Here is a 19,655-nt window from a genome sequence, read left to right on the forward strand (position 1 = left end):
AAACTTCATACCTGACTTTGTACTCTTAATATACAGAAATATTGATTTATATAAAAAAGTGAAACCATCCGTACCTTTATTTTGTGTATTTATTTTTTTTCATATTTAAAACTTTGAGGCAATTTCTTCCCACTATAAAATTCCTTTACATAATATAAGGTGCCCACATGCTGCTTCATAAAAAAAAGTAGCTACTGAGTAAATAATACATTAATTACAACTTTAGACCTGCAGCAGGGGCAATGGTATTCTTTGTAAAAAAAAAAAAAAGAGACAATATGTAAAAATATATCTTATTCTATTTCAAAATTCAAATAAATGTATAATTTACCATAACTTGATTATTTTCTTTTGAAATTGCAAAATGTTAATTTTAACTAATCTCTGCCCTTTAGATACTTTACTGTGCCTATTTAAATGATTGAAAATGTGTTTTTGCAATATTTACATCTAGTTACTGTGACATTGAATAAATCATAAAAAGGGGATAACCATTAAAAAACTGTGTAAAAGAGAATATATGATATACAGTTTAATACATTTGATTGTATTCTTACTTTATATCCAACTACCCCAAATTATATTTGCATTGTACAGTTAACAGAGGTAACAATATTTTTCTACTGTTGGCGAATGACTAGTTACATCCTAAAGTATTGGTAACACAAAATATTCCTGTTATACTACCCATTATTGCCATTTGTATTGTTTAATGTGTGTGTATTTTTAGATATGTTTTAGGCATACATATCATTGATATATATATATATATAAATATACATTAGAATAGAAATGAAAGAATATTATTAGGTTTTCCTATTTACTTTTCCTTGAATGTATTTTTGTCCCTTAAATGTGTTTGCTTAGTTGACTCTTCTCCCTATGCTAATTATGGTAATTTTACTTTTATAGGACAAGACGAGTGCATTAAGTCTGAGCAACGTTGCTGGAGTTTTCTACATTCTGGTTGGAGGCCTGGGCTTGGCTATGCTGGTGGCTTTGATAGAGTTCTGTTACAAGTCAAGGGCAGAGGCGAAACGAATGAAGGTGGCAAAGAGTGCACAGAATTTTAACCCATCTTCCTCGCAGAATACCCAGAATTTAGCAACATATAGAGAAGGTTACAACGTATATGGAACCGAGAGTGTTAAGATTTAGGGGTAGGACCTAGGGTCTACTACAGTGAGTGGGTGATGCCATGTGTAATGCAGTGTTGTGACCTGTCTGTCTAGTGGTAATGCTTGCTATAAAAAAGCTTTCAGTATTGAGAAAATTCAGTGCTCAGTATTTTCTTGGCTGCAGATGTACAGTGTATGTTGCTTATAGACATCTGCATTGGAAAATGTTTCTATAGACTTTGTAAAAATAATATATGTATACAGATATATATATTATTTTTTTTCTTACAAGTATAGTTTTTCATAGAAATTAACAATAGCTCAATAGTGCAATAGAAAACCTTTCGTATATAGCTATTATATTTTTTAGAGAGAGTGCATAAGGAGCAACAGTTATCCTAGATTTCCTAGATTTATATATCATGCTATCCCAAATAATTATTTTAGAAAAAAACATTTACTTAGATAAATCCTAATATGTTAATTTGATTAAGATGTCTATCAAAAACCTGGATTCGTTTTGGGTAACTAATGCTCTTGTTATGTGTAAAAAAGTTCCACATGAAATTAAGTTTCAATAGAATGACTTAGGAATTGAAAAATAGCTCCTCTAGCTCTGTAATTTATATAATTATTCTGTCATAAGTGAGTTCCTAACAACATATAACAGCATGCTATTTTTGTACAGTAATTTTTTACTTGCCTGAAATTTTATTCCATATAAAAATATTTTTACAATTTAGTGAGTACTAGTTTTATAACAATATTTACTTTGATTACTTTGAGCTTGTTTTTTTCTATGCATATTAATTAATTATTTACATGTTTGAATTGAGCATTTTCTAAGCATATTTTACTCGTAAATTACATTTTATTTCATTTTTAGATCTAGTTATGTTTAATGTTTGCATATCATGAGCTCTGGTTACCATACAATTTGCACATGTGATTTGGCATGAGAACACAGATTTATTTTGCCTAATTGATAGGAAGATAGTCAGTAAATTCTGTGTATGGTCCAAAAACTTTGTTTTAATTTACCATCAGACCAGATATTTACAATTTGTCTGCACTCAGGGCTCACATCTAATGGATTTATATTCCAGTGTTTGGGCAGCTTTAATCCAATTACACATTGGAAAGCAGCATAGCAAATGTTTCCAGATATAATTATCTGGGCTAGCCTGGGACATCAATTTGAGATAACTGTTGCTCCATCTGTATAGAGGTCAAAGGCAGGACCAGTTATACTAACTTATAAGGATACTAAATATAACACCACACTGTGTCAAATTTCTCTTTTATGTTTTCCTACAAAATAATTATTTTTGCTATGTTGAAAAATACTGACATTCATCTTCAATGCAATTTTTTGCAGCTTCTGCAGCATTATTTCATGCATGTTTTATTTAAATCTATCTGATAAATCCTGATTAGCATGGTATAGACACAATTTTATTTGTTGAGCTTATCTATTTTAAAATATGAATTATATTTTTATAAGTTATTTTTATAACAGTAAATTAACCAAACTAGTCTACTACACACCTTTCTGTTGTCAGCCATAATGGGCACCAGTTGCTCCCACCCAGGCTGCTCACTCAGAAAACAATTAAATGACTATGAAAGTCCCAAGAACGATTCAGCATTCATCATGATATATTGTTGCTGTACATTGAATGTTGACTCTTGGAACTGGCCAATTAATTTCATAGGCAGGGATCAGAGTAAATCCTCTATTCACAAAAACACATATTATATTTCACGGGTTTCAACAGGCATATTACCACAGTATATGAGTAGCAACCAATGTAGAAATCTATTACAATGTCTAATACAACATCACCAAAAATATCTAAACTTTTTATAATCTATTGTTTACAATTATATTATTATTATTATTATTGTAGTTATTATTATTATTATTATTATATATTGTATCATAATATATTTATTATGTATCTGTATTATTTTTTTTATTTTGTTATCATTTTATTAGAGTATAATTTATGTAGTGGTTCATGTTTATTTACACATATTTGCTTAGCCTAGTCAACAGAGATAATTAAAAATATGACATTTACCTTAACACCTAGCTATTACCTTTAATTACATTTTAACATTACATAAACATTGTGTTAGTAAGGCTTACTTGTTATCATTTTTTATGATATAAAATTCCCAATAAAAAAAATGTAGGTGTAAGTTAACCCCAAATCTTTGAAGCACCTGAAATAAACTATTTTTAATCAGTTCAGATTTCTTCCAATGGCTGAAAGGCAATTTATGTTTCTAGTACAATAAAGATGATAAATAAGCTTTGAAATTAGTATAGCACCTGCTTTTATAACAAAGAAAAACCATCATCAACAACAAAATATATCAAAAACCATCATATAAATGGTATTTAATGATCATGACAAGTTGCATGACCATAAATAAGAAAATGAGATTTGCTGAGTTGTGCTGTGGTGCAGAGATAACAGTAGCTATTAACTGTTTCTTACAGAAGGCGCAGCGAATGATTCACTGTGTATTATGTGGATCATATGGGGAATATGTGGTATTTTGTGGCAGATCTCTAATTAGTTTAGCTATAAATAGGTTAGGGTATTAGCGTTAATTGTAGTAAACATTATGTGCCATGGCACAATGTTCAATGCACTATACTTTGCTCTATAATTAGTATATAAAAAATGAAAGAGGAACAAAACACTCTGCTAACCTGTACAGCCAGAGATACATTCCTTTTGTTGTGCTATAATGTTGTCGCAATCGTTTCTGAGAAGCTTTAAAGCCCCAGTTTCAGCTAACTCTCAGCTTGTATACATTTAGAATAATTTCTAAACGGAGGTTGAGATTCTGGACATCTTTGTCCCAATTTCTCCTGTGGTTCCTAACTTGTATTTATTAAGTAGACATTCACATTTGACTTTTGAGTCTGTGATCAGGGCTAGAGTGCAATTGAAAGCTGTTAGGAGAAGGCGGAAGAGGAACTGAAAAAGCATGGGACTGTCTCCTAGGTTTTATGCAGAGGTAGCGATTTTGGAGCACTTCTAAGTGTTCATACATTTATTTTTAAATGTCCCCTAACCTTACCATTTTGTACATGCACTCAATATGCAATATGCAACTAAATCTATTTATGTTCAGTACAAAAATCACTAATTCCGTAACGTAAAAATAAATTAAAGTGAGCAAGTAACTATGAGTAATTAAGAAGTTCAATAATTTAAAAAGGATGCACATTTTATATACAATCGATGGGAATTTAAACTTGAATGTTAGTTAAAAGGGAACTCCACCTAAGAGCTATATATTCCAGGCCTGGGTCCCAAGGGGTTCAGAAAATAATCACGCTAGACAGCACATTTATTAGTCACTTATCTGACAGCTGGGAAAAGTTTGAAATTAGACTGTAGGTGATGGATTGTTGTTATTTTGTTTTGTTTTTTCTAATCATTTTATTGGGAGGGAACCAGTTCTTTTACGTGCCCAATAGACTATTTTTCAGGGATCACTAAGTTAAAGCACAGGTAGCTTTTTTTAATGCGATTTCCCAAATTGTTATACTATTATTATTATAATTATTATTATTAATATTATTATTATTATTATTAATAATGCATAAATATATAATTTTGAAAATGAATTCTTGCTTACACTGACAAAATATTACAATATTTAGTAGTCATCTAAATGTTAAAGGCTAAGTTCACATACACTGCCTTTTTTGGGGGGGGGGTTTTTGCAAATATAACCCCTATCCTATCTGTAACTCTTTGAGTAGAGTGCATATAGACCTTATGTCTACCAGAGCTAATGCCATCTTTATTGGTCCAGCTGTATTCAGTCATCTGTCTACGGCTTTCCCTACACAAAATCACAAATCTGAGATCAGCGAATGTGACTCAGTAGTGCAAAAAGATTTCCGGTCTATTCTGTTTAAAACCAATAATGTAGGCAAGATGATAGTTCAGTGTTGGACGGCCACAGATAGAGGAATAAGTACTGTGTGCCCACTGAAGATCTGTGCCTATTGTGCACATTTAAGCCTTAAAAACTGTCATTTAAAAGGAGATGTGCAAATATTTTAACTCAAACCTACACAAAGCCTTATATTTTAGTTTTTTAAAAATAGATTTTATTTCTTTTGTTACATAATATATTTTTTTTTACAAATTCTTGTAGTATAAATTGCATTATTAATAACAAGAAGCTAGAGTCTCTTTATTATTTAGAGTAAAGTGCTGAGAAGTATGTTAGTGTTATGCAGATAAATCTTAATTATAATTCGAACAATTTTATTAGTTCTAATTGAAGTAGGTTGAGATCACATTTTGTTTCAACGCCTATTGTTTTGGTAACAATATTACAAGTTACCAGGACTTCAGAGTAATGTTTAAAATCCTTATTAAGGGAAACACCACCTAAACTTATTAAACAATTGTTATTGGGGATCTACTTCTCCAAGGTAGAGAGATATTTGAAAGCAAACTCACGGCATTGAATCATTGATGGGATAATGGAGCTGATTGCTTTAGTGTTTTTTCAGCATATCTATGCTATCCATGGTGAGGTGTTTAAGATTATTTTAATGTAATGTTTGCATTACATTTTAATTGTTGTTTATAAATCACAGGGTGATCACATGATCTAAATTGCAGGAAAATAGAATTACTGGCATTTATAGAAGCTGTAGTTAAGAAGTATTACATTTTAGATTTTTTTTAAAGTTTAACACTTTAAAAACTAAATATTAAATGTAGAAAAATGTGCAAAATAACAAAATAGAATTCTTTTTAGCGTAGGTGTCAAGAGAAAGTAAGTAAAATAGAAAAAAAAGTTACATTTTAATTAGTGTTTTTTTGTTATTTTTAACTACTAAAATTGATTATAAAAATTCAGAAAGTCACCTTTCAAACTATTATCTTTACAAAATATCCCCCCAAGGAAAGAAAATGCAAAAACTACAAAAATAAGTTTCCATTTTCACAATCATTGCACTTGACCACAGCCAAACTTCAATATGTCTGCTGCCTGCATACAGTGTAGGCCGCCAATTTTTGGACTAAACCAATATTCAGGAAAAGACAGCTTAAGAACTCATGAACAATAATAGATATCACTGAAGCATGTCTGAGGCATCAATAGGCAGCATTCTCAGAACATAATGGCTGCCTGCACTGTGTGCATGTAATGAGCACACGTTCAAATAAATTTTGATTAAAAATTATACTGTGGTCCGAGTTGCCGTATAAAAGTATTTTGCTTCATTTTTTGTGGCATCTGCTTCCATTCTGCAACAAAACATTGTGATTCTTTACCTTAAGCGTCATGTTATTTTGTTTACGTTCTAGGTGAAGAAAATGCAAGGTTGTTGCAGATCATCAAAAACAGGGCTATTCTCCTTCAGTATACATTACTGTAAAAGTATGTTGGTTTTTCAAAGTTTACAACCATTGAAACATTTCAACTTTTTGTTGACTTACACACCCAATAACCCACTTTCTCACCTTGACTGCTTGATCATGAGTATATGCTGTGATGCCTGACCCAAATACTCAGATCCAATTGCTTCAAAGATGCAGACAGATTAATGCTGCCTCTTACAATGACATCACCATAGTCATATTTTCAGGTTAATACATATATTATTTTTATGCCACATTCATTATGTTCACTATAAGAAAACTTTAAATGCAGATGTTAAATTGCTTCTACATGGTACACATTTTACATTACATCAAAAGCATTGTGTAATTTTTTTCCTTACATCAGAGCTTTATGATCTTGGTATATTTCATCAAGAGTTATGATGGACAAGAAGAATTAATGGAATTTGCATTTGGGAAAAACTCATTATTCAAAAAGTCCATGATTATCATACTAAAAGATATTGAATTATATTATTTATGTTGGCTTGTAGACGTCTTGCAGTGTCTGCTTTCAGCAACCCATATTTATAGTAGTTGCATAACTAGTACCCTAAATCCAAAAAAAAGTGTGTTAGGTGCAGAGTTTCACAAATAGATGTTAATTTGTTAATGAAACATATTATGGAGTCATGAGTTTTGAAGTACACTATTATCTACTTAATCTTATCAGGAACCTAGCCTGCTATTTAATATTATTATTGAATTGGCCTGCAAGCAATGTGCAAATGTATATTTCATCATCATCAGCTATTTATTTAGTGCCACTAATTCCGCAGCACTGAACAGAGAACTCACTCACATCAGTCCCTGCCCCACTGGAGCGTACAGCCTAAATTCCCTAACACACACACACACACACACATACACACACACAGACAGGCAGAAAGAGAGACTAGGGTCAATTTTGATAGCAAACAGTTAATCTACTAGTATGTTTTTGGAATATTTGCTGTAGAATCCACGATCATTTAATTCCTGCACCCACCTCTGCAGGGTTTAGTAGGTAGCCTATTAGCAGAGTGAGGAATGTATATATTTTTTTTTATGGAAAGTTTCTCATGTCATAAACATTATAGGACTATACTATGAGAAAATTGATGTACTCCATTTTAATTTATGGTGTTTTTTGGGAATCTCTGAGGAGCAAAAATGCGTAGAAGATATGCAAGGATCCTATGTGCGCATGAATTGGTCAGTCCTATTGTGTAGCAATTTGTAGTCATTTAGTGATAAGTTAAATTATTGTGTGTATAATACTTCTGTATTTCAGCTTCTATTGCAATGACATAAAAAATGTTCATAAGCTAGTCTTATTTAAACATTTTTTTTTAGAGCTCATACAAATTATTAGCAATTTTATTTATTTCAAACAGAGCCAGTATGAAAATACTAAATTATACTATTGTAATTTAAAAAAAATACTATAAATGGCAGACATTTGCTAAAAAGAAATGAAAAGCAAAATTGATGAATTAGTTTATTTGTTAACATCACAGATTAATCTGGACCATCACTGTAAATAAAATAATTATATATATGTGTGTGTATATATATATATATATATATATATATATATATATATATAAATATATATATATATATATATATATATATATATATATATATGTTAAAAGCTATTAGTATAGTAGTAGTAAAGCCTTTCTGCAGTCAGAGACTTAATTGTAGTATCCCAGTGATTTGCTAAGAAAATATAATTTCATAATAAAACTCTGTATTTTAAGAATATATTGCAAACTATAAAATTCCTATTCATTAGTTATGCCTATTTAAATAACAAGGAAAAATATATCTACCAGATCATTTTGTTTGATGTCATGTTTTAAATATATTTTTATACTTTTCCTGTTCACAGCAAACTTTTTCGACATCAGCAATTACATAAAAAAATATCAATTTATGAGATTTTTGTACAGTTAATTATTGTACAAGTTCTAATGAAATATGTCTATTTTATTAACAGCTTGTGTACTTCCCTATTTATATATATATATATTATTTATTTGTATTACTTTATGCCAATTCTCACAGTCAAAGTAAAGTAACTAAATTATTAAGCAATAGCTGACTGTTTAGTAATACAGAATTTTTAAAACCATAAGAGACTAAATAACAGTTCCAATTAACTTAAAACTAGTAGCAAGATTAATATTGTATCAAACAGTAGGCAAACAGTTTTGCCATGCTGAAGTATTTTAAACAATTATTGCTAAATTTTAAGATAAGTTCTTTCAATTAGTTATTCCAAATGTAACATGAAAATGCAGATGTCTAATATAAATATGAATATATTGATGTTCTTTGTGGTATGGTGACAAAACAGATATAGTAATTATATATATTTTTTTTACATTCTTTTGTTATTCAGCTGACCTTTTCTGAAGCCATACGAAACAAAGCCAGATTATCCATTACGGGGAGCGTAGGAGAAAACGGTCGTGTCTTGACTCCCGACTGCCCGAAGGCCGTACACACTGGGACTGCAATTAGACAAAGTTCAGGATTGGCTGTAATTGCATCGGACCTACCATAAAAACCAAATAATTTATTGAGTGCCTTAATTATACACTGTTGGTGAGTGAAATACAGCACAGACTGTGAGCCACATCATGGGAAAATCACTGAAGACCTAGAAATATTGCTGAGATCGGGAAGTACTCCAAATGCGCCAAACATCATCAGCAACAATGTGTGCATGAGCTCAGCTCGGAAACCCAAACTCAGATTTTATATCAGGAAAATGCATAATTTAGTTTTATGGGGGGGTGGGGAAGGGAGGTGGGGAGAGTGTATTAGGAACAACAAATTTATCGTGGAGGGACGATTTAAAAAAAGACTTGTCAATTAGTTCATTAAACTGTGAAGCGTGGGATCAGAATGGACTATACTTCTGTTCTAACAAAGAAGGAAAATAGTTATAGAATTCAATGAAATTACTAACCAGTATATTGAGAAACTCCATGCATATAAAAAAAAAGAATGACTATCCAGTTGTTGAAATAGATCTCTTAAGAAAAACTGTGATAAAACAAAGAAATAATAATCATGTAAATCCTGTGAAAAATAAATTATTTACATTTTCTTTGAAAATAAAGAAAAAGATATGACATGCTTGCTTTTTAACTGATGTAAATTCAGTAAAGTACAACACATTTTTTTTTCTAATCATCTTAGGGAACAGTTCATTGCAATAATTAATAAAAAATAAAAAAAGAAATGCCATCAATGTATTAAAAAAATCAGATAATTTTTTTAATAAGACTTGTGGGTCATTTTCTGCTACTATCATTCAGTTATAAAAACACGGTTGCACACACATAAAATTCATCTGTTTTAACCACCTTGGATATTACTGTCCTATCACTCAGTTACATAGATTTAAATCAGACTATGGGTCACTCCTGTTACAGATATTATTTATAATCTTGTTCTGTGTAAAAATATGTGTTTTTTTGTACCCACCAAAAATAAAAAGAATACAAAAAAAAACATACATTCTTTCTAAGCTGTTCAGACCTGGAGTTATTAAAGAATTTTATTTTAAAATCCTGACATCTGTGAATTGAGATGGAAATGGAATCTAAATGCCTAACAAGCCAACAGTGGTTATATAATTTTCAATATTTCACAAATCAGGGTGTTTTTACAATCACTGTGATATGCTTGATAAACTTATGCCATAGTCCTATGTTTGTATTGTAAGTATATTTGCCATTTTTTTCTTGCATTGTAATATACCTTTTATTTCCTGCTAGATAATGTACATTAACAGAGAAATATTGAACTGTTGAAGGCTGTGCAATGTTTTATCTTAGCAAGAAAAAAAGCCTAGATGCCACAAAAAATATATATTTTTTGCAACAGTTTGCAACAGTTTTGTTTTGTTTGTTTTAAATTTTAGGTATACCAAGCAAATATGAGCAGGAGATTGAAAAATGATTAATGCTTTATTTTATTACTTATATCACTATGATCTGTTTATTGGGGTTAATAAAAGTATGTTTTCTATTTTTTTAGCATATAGAAAATGGATATTTACATGACACCTGGTAAATAAGTGTTAAATCACAGAAAACATGAATGTCAAAGGTTGTGTAGAAAGACTTAAAAATGCTTGAAGGAACTAAAATATAGGAGATTGTGTTTTCAGGACTTGACTAATATGTTAAAAGGAAACTATTGATGAAATATAATCTCTCTATGAAAAAAACATTGTATTACATGCATATTCATGTCATTTCCATAATTTGCAAGTATTCAGTATTTGCAGTTGCAACACGTGAGAAGCAATAGTCCTTTATCCTCCACACTGTTGGCCTGATTTATCAGAGAATGCAAAATGAACATATTGTGTGTTTTTTTTTAAAACGCATTTAAATCGGGTATACACACGTCCACATTCAACTAGAAATGGGTCAGCAGAAATGTCTCTTGTTGAATATGGTTCTAGGCACTCTCTGAATATACAGCATTGACCTATTGAGACAGACACAATACACTGCAGGATGCGTACCATATGTGGAATATAAATTCCAAAAAGAACAAAAGCATTAAATTATTGTCACCTGGTCATAATATAGTCATTTACGAAAAATCATTATGAAATAAAGTTTTGTTTTATTTTTTTTTAACTAGAAATCCATTTTTGATGTTATTACTGTACAAGTGCATTTTTAAAGTTGCTCTTGATTGCATGTACTACACTATGACTCAGCACTTAGACTTGACTTGTAGCTGGTGCAAGTGATTGGACTGAAAAACACATAACTGAGAGATGCCCAAAGCTTGAAACAGATGTTGCTGTATGCGCTCAAGCTCAGCACACCCTTACGGTACACTGACTATGTGCATACCCCCAATCCCCTCCCTGTTAGCTCATGAAATCTTAGGCTTTTGGAAGTGTCCTTGTGCTCAAGGATGAATTGCATACACTTGTGTTCACTGGCATATAATTAGTTTCTGGGCATGCACAGTACAATTTAAGGCAAAATACGGCATGTATTGGCATCTATGTTCCTTAATAAATCTGGCCCCATATTGTCTTTGGTTAAATACATCAGGTCATTTTTCAACAATACTTTGATTGGAACAGAAGGTCTGACATTAATGCTAAAGGAAAATGTATGAAGTATATGATATTTTTACCCATACACATTTTTTAATGATGGCCGTTATACTAACAGCTTAAATGTTGGGCCCAAATCCTCTTCCCTATCCCATCTGTTTTCCCAAACTACCCAACTGGCTTTAAAATTCACTTATTTCTCTATAATCATATTCACATGTGTTACTGTTTTGTTATATAGTGGCATTCCATAATAACCATGGTTTCATATTAATTTGAGTACAGAAATTTGTTAAAGAGTGAGTGCAAGAAGGTACTGTACTTAACTGCTCGTCTGGAGCAGTCAGCATTGAATAACATTCAATTCTCCCAGTTATTTGACTGGGAGAATCAATAACTCCTCAGCCAATCAGAAATGACTTCCCACAATAGCCGCTTGTGATGCACTGGATATTGATTGTAGAGGGGCTATGCGCATTTGTTTGTTTTTTAATTCACAATACAAGTGGCTACATTTATCATCATCAACCAGTAAACATGTATACACAAGTATACATTTGTATAACATTAGTGCACTAAACTTGCATGTGAACATCCCCAATCCGCCTCTCTAGGAGCAAGGGACTCTAACTCTAAATTCAGAAGCAAGTTTTGGCTTGTGCAGTGCTTCAAAACACACTTTGAGTTACGTCCAACTCTAAATGAGCCTATCTTATATCTGTCAAGCTGTCAAAAGTTGTGAGCTTTAGAAGGTCACCTCTAAAAACTTTAAATAGTTGGAGTGTTAATACATATATATGTTTACTTTGATGTTAACAGCACATTTTTAATGCACTTGTGGACTTGTTAACATTTTCTACATGATCAGTTAATAGTAAACATTTTAAGTATCAAATCTGCTGTTTCTTCCAGAAGGAATTACATTTTATTTTATTTGTTCCTGCCTTTTCTTCAGTCTTTATTGGCCTAATACCGGTAAAGACAGAAAACGAGAAGCAGTAAACAAAATCAGCAGTAATTTATTAGTTGATCTCTTAATGCAAACTGACTTTTACAAACCTCACATCTGGTGCCATAATAACAGATAGACATTTACAAATGCAATAAAGGAGAATGGGGATTGTACTCCTGCTTCAGATGCCCAAACCTTCCCCCCCCCCCCCCCACCACCACCACCACCACCGTGTCCCAACCCTGACAATGCATCGACAAGGCTAGGAACAGTTAAGTTGATATTGAGTACATTGCAACAGCATTGTAGTACTATCATATTGTAGCAGGAAATTCCAATGACGTTACTAGGAATTTACTCTAGGTTGGCAAGTTTGAGTCTTTGCTAGGAATACATTAGCCGACTCAGCGATCACATGCTAGGCATTACTAAGATCCATGCAGACATTTATTTAATAGTGGCTGCTGTAATATTTACTAGTAGATCTAGTTTGCGTTGGATTTACTGTATCAGTAAGAAAAATAGGGAAGTCACTGGCTCCTTAAGGACTCCCATTGTTGAAAAACTAAATAGTGGGGGTGGGGGGAATGGAATATTTTGGAAAAAATAAAATAAAACATCATTATTCATATTCCTATACCTCACTATATCCTTATTAAAGTACTTTATTTGGTATCCATATACTAAGGAGTATAGACAAATACATTTCTGGATATTAATTTTAGACTACTAATTTTAGACTCCATGCATATGTAGGGCTACATACCCACTGGCTTTTGAAATGCCTTTTTTTAATACACATTCGGTACACGTTTGATATGTGTTTTTACTGCCGTTTTAACCATGATTGTATTGTTTCCAAATGCATTGAAATGTGGCATAGTAACGCTGGAAGCATGATTTTTAGTGTCAGATTCGTTTACCTGCATTTAACATGCATTAAAAATACGTGTAAAATACACAATTTAAATGCCAGTGGTTGTGTGCCCTAAAAGTAACTGGAAAGCACAGTTGAAACATGAAAATGGGTCGTAGAGGTGTAAACCGCCTCCGATCTTGCAAGGCTTAAGAAAAACCATTATATGTAAAATAAATTATATAGAATGTACAAATAGAAATATATGGAGGCATAACCTCCATCTAAATTTATTCAGTATTTTGTTCCTGTTTAGAAAGCAGTTTAAATGCAAAATAGAACTCTCTCTCCTGTGCATACAATTTGAGATACCTGTGGGTTCTGACAAGGTAATGTATGTCCAAAAGCAATATTGTACAATTCATCTACGTTTTTCCTTTAAAGAAGAAGCAGTAATAAAATAATAATGAATATATAATGCACACAAGGATCCACACATGTAAAAGCATTTAATATTATTGTAGGCCACATTTTTTTGTTATATTTTAAGCAAGTGTTAATGAAGTTTTTAGTAGACTGGTTGATAATTTCAAAGTTATATATACTGCTCTCATCCAATATCGCTGCACCTAAATTAATGCAAAGGATCATAATTAAAGGGGCACTATCATCAGAACAGTGTTATTTAAAGTTATACTTAAATATAACCTATAAAAGCATATATGTTAATAGCTATCTTGTGTGGATAAATGTTTGCACCGAAAGTTTCCATTTTAATTTTGTGCTGTTGATGCTGAACTTTTTGCAAAATTCTTTGTGTATTTTATTTCCTGGGACAGTCATATATGGGATCCAGTCCTGCAACTAGTTGTACAACACTAGATCTTACTATCCCGCTTTTTAGTTCTTATAATACAATGAGTGTAGAAGGCAGATATAGTAACACCATGATGTCACTGCAAACTCCTTGTCTTAATGCCAAGTACCATAGAGCAGCATAGGCTGCTCATCCCTGCTTGGCCATCCCTAACCCCTGTTACCAGCTATGACTGCTGCACAGCAATTATATTTTGATAATACCAGTGCAATAGACCCATTCTATCAGCAGAAAGGGTTAGTTAAAAAAACACATACGGTTGTGGTCTATAACCAGTACTAGCCAAACCTATATCCAGCAATTTGGGGCCCGCAGTTATCATGGTAGCCAGCTCCGAGACAGCTCAGCACAGGGCTAGTGCCTCAATTAGAGGAGAAGGACAAAAAATGGTGTGGCTCCCCTCATAAGGGTTACCAACTATACAGTGACCTTCTGGACTGTGGTGGTCTGGAGAATGGATGAAGTGGTAATTTTGCAACCCCCAGAAGTTCTACCATAAATAACAAGGAGGTCCAAAGGACTCCTGTCCATTATACCTAAAAACAGAAACTTCCACACCTGTTATATAAAGACATTTTAATTGACCAAAATGTACACATAATCCTCATTCAATACTATCTATTAAAATCCACTGATCTTCATCCAAAGTAGTCCAACATTGACTATGCTTTTAATCCATCAAAGCCCCCCCACCACACAAAAAGCCCAAATTAAATATATATTTTTTTCAAATAAAGAGAAAACGGTACAATATTTATGTGTTCTAGTGTTTTATTTGTAAACCGTGTAAGTTTGGCCATTTCACAGTTATCCACTAACTATTGTCCTTCACTTACAGCTCTGTAAACTAAACTACACCAATAGGATGGATTTATTCAAATGTTTTACATCATGCCCAAAAGGGAGAGTCTGCTCAAAGGGAACTAAAGATTGAAAATGCGGATGGAGACGTACACAGTCATAAATATCACACGTAAAGCTTCATACACTAAATATATAACTAATTGTATCATTTACTACATGGTAATGCGTATATGCAACATAACATTTAGCTCTTTGCTAAATTGTAAAAGTTATTTATTTTATTACTGTCATGAAGCGAGACCTATCTGTTCTTTTGTAAACACAGTGGACTGGCATGCACAGTAATTGCAAATCAATATGGGCTCGTCCAAAGAGACTGTTTCTCGAGTTTCCTTCCAAACAGAACGCAATTCGAGAAAACCTTTGGGAAACTAGCAGAGCAGAGAGAACCATTGACCTCTACCTGTACAGCAATGACCGAAAAGGTCCATATAAACCAATACGTATTTGCAGAAGGACAAAGAGTACATAAAATAAATATGATTGTATAACACATTACAGTATATTTTCATGTATTTGTGTACTACTTTGTTTGGCTAAAAATATAGTAATATTATTCGCCTAATGATAACATTGATAAACTAACAAGCAAAATGTTTGTAACTCCTGTTGTTTTATAACTAAAAGTATCAAGGCTGTAACATGAAATCCACTAAACAGCTTAACAGACATTTAGGCTGGTGTCACACCTACATTTTGGAAGCATTATATTTCTGCAGAATTTTGGGAGCTTTTCGGATATTTTTTGTCTGCAGGGAAAACTGCATTGATTCTGTATTTTAGTAACTTTTCGTCACAGTTTGTGTGTGACAGGCTGGAGCGTTTTTCAATGACAACTTTATTATCTGCTAGGGGAAAACTCTACATATAACATTCAAAAGCGTTAGAAGCTTTGAAAACAACTAGTGGGGCATCAAAGTGCAGATCCCATAGACTCTACTGAAGTTAATTTATAGAAGGTATCTGATGTTTTTTATGACATGTAAAATGTTGCTTCCAAAATGTAGGTTTGACACCAGCCTTAGGTGGGATGTCTGGATTAACAATGTTTTGTGCTCTAACAATGGCTTTGTTTATATGACTTAATAACTATTGATATAATTATGTCATCAGACATTAGACCGAAGAACTCATTTTCTATGGAGAAATATAACTAACTAATCTGTAGTGTAATATGGGGGATCGTTTCCATGATTTCGATGAGAATATAACACAAGCAGCTGTCTCACATCGGTTTGGTCATTTTATACTTTTGTGTTCTGTGGGACTTAAGTTTGTACATCTAATGGAGTTTCCCACCTTCAGATGATTTCCTGGCTTGTACATGCCCTTTTGTTGTTTTTACTAAATCATTTGCTTTAGCTGTTTCATCTGTCTTTTTGTCTGTTTTTTTTTGTGTTAGCTGTGTTATTGAATTATATGTGATATTGAACAAATGTTAATTTTGTTTTAGGTATACTTGCCTACTTTTTGGACCTCTCCTCTTGTATCTCCAGCCGGCATCATCATGATTATGCAAAGTACATCATCAAGGCAACTGCTCACTTCACAATAAAGAGAAGTGGGATCCAGAAGGATTTCCTATTCTCTTGGGAGTCCGGGAGGACTTCTTGAAATATTGTGTCCCATAGGCATGAATGGTTTTCGGGTTGACCACCTTTGGATAATTTTTGCTAATTAGCTTCTACATGCTTTCATGCGACTTTTACTAAATACATGGCTTTTATTCTCTAGCTTTCTTCAGTGCTTTTCTGCCATCTTTTAATATCACTGGGCAGAGTTTTTATTTAATTTTGGTTGCTCTGGGGTAATAGACAGATTAATGTTGAATTCCAGGGCAAAAACAATAAATGATTCTACCTAATGATGTGATAACATGACAGAACAGCACACAAGGAAGCAAGAAATGGAAAGCAATGTATTTATTAAAAGTCGCAGGGGAAAGTATAGAAGAGAATGAGCAAAAGTTATATACGAACAAAACAATGCTTCATTGGGGGCAGATTTATAGCCACAATATCATAACCAATACATGCATGATTATTTATTATGATGTTTATGTTTGCCTTTATTATTCCCTTTTTTTGCAAAAGACAATTGTGTAATGTGCCAGAAAGGGTTGGAATCTGGTTCTGAGTCCAGACATTTTTATTCAAAAGTAATATAAAAGACATTAATTAAACAATAACATAACAGATAAAACAAGACGCTTCATTCACTCTTATCAACAGACGATGTCAGTACCAGGCTGCTCCTGAAATGCATCAGCTACTTAGTGATGGTAATGTAAAAGCCAGGAACAATATTAAAGAACACTACATTCCAAGTAAACACTTTACTGTGCACAATCTCTCCTTCGTTCTACAATATGAATATGTGACATAACAGAATTCAATGTGACATCCAGGGAACAGTTAGCTGATTACTTTCCAGACATAAAACACATATGATCATATACAGGAACTGGAATGTGTTTTTGTTCTGTAAGCAAAGCTATTGTTATCACCATGATAATTACAATGACTTCCTCTTTTCCAGCTTCCCATCAACTGTGCCCCTCTGCAGATCCATACACTGTTTTTTTCATATCCAGTGGCAGCAGTTCTGGCACGTGAGGTTCTGGCACCAATTTCCAAACACAAGCAGAGCTGACGCAGGTGGCAGACCACAACAGTTTGAAATCTGGGCTGGTTTGAAGGATTTGAAAAAAAATGTGTGACCTTGCCCATAACTGCAACCAATTCTACTATTAACATGCAAAGGATGGTGGAGGGCCTAGCAGGGATTAAACTGTATTTTTCCTAATTTGCACTAATATGGTTTGGGTGTAATACACACCCAAAGTCGAGTGCTCAATTGCTAAGAGTCATTGATGGAGAGGAAGACAAGCAGGCTTGTCTGTAGAATTTGCAAGCAAATTCTACTGCGTTATATAGGTAACACCCAAAGAGAAGAGCTACATTGCTCCATTGCTAATTGTAATTGCTGAAATAGAAATAAGAGGGCTGACAGTCTTGGTCTAAATCTGCAGTTACATTTTATTGTACCATAGCTCACTCAGAAACAGGAGAGGTGGCAGGGTTCAGTGCTAATCTTCCTCAAACAATACTAATTCATCCCACCATCATAGAAGTCTGTGTACTATGATGGAATTGCTGATATTGGCCTTACAAATGGGATTAGTAGTTTATTTTAGGGCAGAGCTGTCACGATTACTGGCCAATTCTTTTACAGCAGAGCAAATATCAAAATGTTGTGCGGAATCATCTGCATCACCACTGGGTGTCTTGGGAAAGCAATTTTTGGTACAACAAGCAGTTGCCAGAGAAACTGAAGGAGAAGACGTCTAAACAAGATGTTGATAGGTCTTGGATCCTTGCGAAGCAAATGAAGTATTTCGTCTACAATTAAAATATAGTTAGCACATTTACTTTGTTTTATTTTACACATTAAATTTCTGTAGCTCCTTGTCAAAATGTATTATTAAGGCAATCACTTGACTCAAGCTAACCGTGTCAATGACATCCCTTACTTTTTGGAACAGATTGTCAGCTGTATGCATCTTAGTGAAGCTGGTGATACACAGAGTAGCCTACTTCTGAAAAATGTGACGTACTTGGGTACATGCTGCTGCTGTCCCTGCTGGTGAAGGCGAATGACCAACCCAGTGGGCTATCACAGTCATATAATCTTTACTTTTCCCAGTTCCACTTGCCCACATATCTGTGGTTCAGTGTACAGTGGGTAGAATGGCATTTTGTAGCCCAATTATTACATTTTAATGAACTTTCTGGTAGAGGTGAGGAATACCTTTTCTAGTAAAATGGTGTCGTGATGGAATTTGGTAATAAGTACAGAAGACCTTAAGTTCCTGTCTAAAACCAGCTGCATTAATAATGGACTTTGGACGCAGATCTAATACTAGCATAGTCCTTATGGCGTCTGTGATCCGCTTTGTGACTTGGTGACAGATTTCATGCCTGCTTCCTCTTGCAAAGGATTGTTTAACTGTAAATTATTGGTTCTGGGGATATTGATGATGAAGGTGTTGGAGGTGTAGATTGCAGGTGCTGGGATGTAGATGAGAGAAGGGCGTAAGATAATGCTGGACTGCTTGTTGTTATTTTTTTTAACCGAAGTTTCTGATTTTCCCAACAGCTTTCCAAGAACTCGCTGAAAAATGATGTAACATGGATGAGGATCCCAGATGGTTAAGGTCCCTACCTCTATTGAGTGTGGCTTTAAAAACGATACAAATGGCTAGACAACTGTTGTCAGGATTTCTGTAAAAATAATTCCACACTTAAGACGTGGATTTTTGGTCTTATGCCCAGGCATGATAATGGCCTTTTTCTTATCACTGGCCAGAACTGCAACAATTTTTCTTTGAAAGTGTATGAAAATCATATTGTGACCTAGGAGGTGGTCAAAATTGAATGGAAATGAATGGAAATTAGTGTTAGTGAG

The 19,655-nt window shown here is 33.2% G+C and overlaps 1 protein-coding gene across 7 annotated transcripts in view; it reads left to right on the forward strand.

Moving 5' to 3' along the window:
• The window catches only part of GRIA4 (glutamate ionotropic receptor AMPA type subunit 4), a 294,843-nt gene extending 284,776 nt beyond the window's left edge, over positions 1 to 10,067 (forward strand). For 2 of the 7 annotated variants that reach the window (XM_075198805.1, XM_075198806.1), the window contains exons 15-16: positions 913 to 1,160; positions 8,943 to 9,055. In XM_075198805.1, the coding sequence (XP_075054906.1) occupies positions 913 to 1,158 (246 nt within the window). In that variant the 3' untranslated portion in view covers positions 1,159 to 1,160; positions 8,943 to 9,055. Of the gene's footprint in view, positions 1 to 912; positions 1,183 to 6,478; positions 6,552 to 8,942 lie in introns of those variants that run through there. The other 5 variants (XM_075198804.1, XM_075198803.1, XM_075198808.1 and 2 more) reach the window with 4 other exon arrangements.
• Positions 10,068 to 19,655: the final 9,588 nt, after the last annotated feature.

Source organism: Mixophyes fleayi, chromosome 2, assembly GCF_038048845.1.
Source record: "Mixophyes fleayi isolate aMixFle1 chromosome 2, aMixFle1.hap1, whole genome shotgun sequence".
Lineage (NCBI taxonomy): Eukaryota > Metazoa > Chordata > Amphibia > Anura > Limnodynastidae > Mixophyes > Mixophyes fleayi.